At 42.2% G+C, this 1874-nt stretch overlaps 1 protein-coding gene across 1 annotated transcript in view; it reads left to right on the plus strand.

The window, feature by feature from the left end:
• Positions 1 to 1582: 1582 nt before the first annotated feature.
• Positions 1583 to 1874, plus strand: part of LOC101854738 — a gene marked incomplete at both ends in the record, with an annotated part of 17307 nt that continues 17015 nt past the window's right edge. The window contains 1 exon segment of the mRNA XM_013086235.2: positions 1583 to 1674. Coding sequence (XP_012941689.1) covers positions 1605 to 1674 — 70 coding nt within the window.

Consider the following 1874-nt stretch of genomic DNA (forward strand, 5'->3'; position numbering starts at 1 on the left):
TACACACACACACACACACACACACACACACACGCACGCACGCACACACACATGCTCTCTCTCTCTCTCCTTATTTTATACCCCTACTTTTGCCATCCCCACCCCCTCCCCCACTCACACACACACACACACACCACAGTAAACATTGTAATATAATGTGAGAGAGCTAAAATATGCGGCAGCGTCAAGAAACAATATTATGAATAATGTAAGATGGAAGTTACTGAGATTAATAGAAATTCACTTGATCGGCACAGAAAAAGAAACACTACGTGAGTCTTTGCTAGAAAACAAACTGAAAGTGAGAAGCAATAAACCGCTGGTCCTGGCCTCCAGTACAATACTTTACTTGTACTTTCTACACCCCCACACAAAGCATCGACGTGCACTGGACCCGTTAAAAATATGTAATAAGAACTGTCCTGTAAGATGACAAAAAGTCAATTGCTACTGTACCAGTGACGCTGTCCCAAGCAGATCAAGTCTACAATCAGATGCTGTACAAAGCTGGACAAAGCACACACGTTTCCGATCATTATATCACCAAATGTACTCCATCGCACTTCTCAGTTCTCAGAATTGAAAACTGAACACTGTGTTGTAACAAAGTGGTGAAGTGTGTCAAATGCTAAATATAGAACTTGGTGTCTAGGTGGGGTGAGGGTTGAAAAGGGGATGGGAGGGAGGGGGTTTTCGGCCCAGACTCTGACAGCCGAGTGCCTATCGCTCCTCGTTAAAATTCTCCTTATTATATCTTCACTAGACGATTCCTTCTTTCGCCGGCCCGACTCCTAAGGGCCAGGTAAGTTATTAATGGGGAGAAGGCGATGAATAGTCACCAAACAGGAACTATAGGTGGTTAAAAAGTCAATGAACAAAAAATGTTAGTGCCATGCTGACACTAAATGTTCTGATAGTAGTTAGAGAAAGGCTGAATGATTAATACATGTTTTGCTGATAAAATAATACATGTGTCTGTGCTGCTCAAGATAGTCTCATTCTTAATTTTGTAAGCTACAAAGAGGCCAATCTGGCAATTAAGGGATATACTAATCGCTCTGAGGGCTGACGATGGATTTGTCCATGGGACTGACGTCATCGCTAGGCCTAAGCAAAGCCCGCCGTGTATTTGGCCTCGTACGTAGTACGAAGTTCCGCGACGTGACGGCTTGACGGGAGACGATTTAAAGTTACGAGCCGGCGCGATAACAAACGTGAAGGAATGAGGTTATGTCGCGACAAAACAGCAGTGAATCCCACTTGTCTATTTGAGCGCCTTCAAATCGACTAGGTGTTTTTGAATGTTGATACATGTTTGTTTGGATTTATTTAAAACTAAATGAAAATCGTCATCAGCAATAACCCTCTAGTCAACAGAAAAGTTCAGTTGACAAAAATCTGACCGGCACCACCGGTCTTGCCCAGTTAACAAACCGCTCCTGAATGTGGCTTGCTCCTATAAATGATGGATGTCGATTTCGGAGGTACCATCTGTTAAATGAGCTTAAAGCGGTGCAAGGGATGTTAGACCCCTTGCAATTTAATTTCCTTTTTCAAACTCGAACTCTAACTTTTCTTTCAGCGTTTGCCTGGTTAGCTCCAACATGTCCAAGACGGCTGTGATTGGCGTGTCTCTTGCGCTGATTCTCGTCTCGATATTTCTCAGTTGTAAAGGTGAGTGGTGATTTTAAAAAAAGGGGGGGAGGGGTATTGGAGAATAGTTCACAAACTCAGCCAAACAAACAACAAATTATAGAACAATAAGCATGGAACTATCTATCTATCTATCTATCTATCTATCTATCTATCTATCTATCTATCTATCTATCTATCTATCGATCTATCGATCTATCGATCTATCGATCTATCTATCT

The sequence above is a fragment of the Aplysia californica genome, unplaced genomic scaffold, assembly GCF_000002075.1.
Source record: "Aplysia californica isolate F4 #8 unplaced genomic scaffold, AplCal3.0 scaffold00445, whole genome shotgun sequence".
Lineage (NCBI taxonomy): Eukaryota > Metazoa > Mollusca > Gastropoda > Aplysiida > Aplysiidae > Aplysia > Aplysia californica.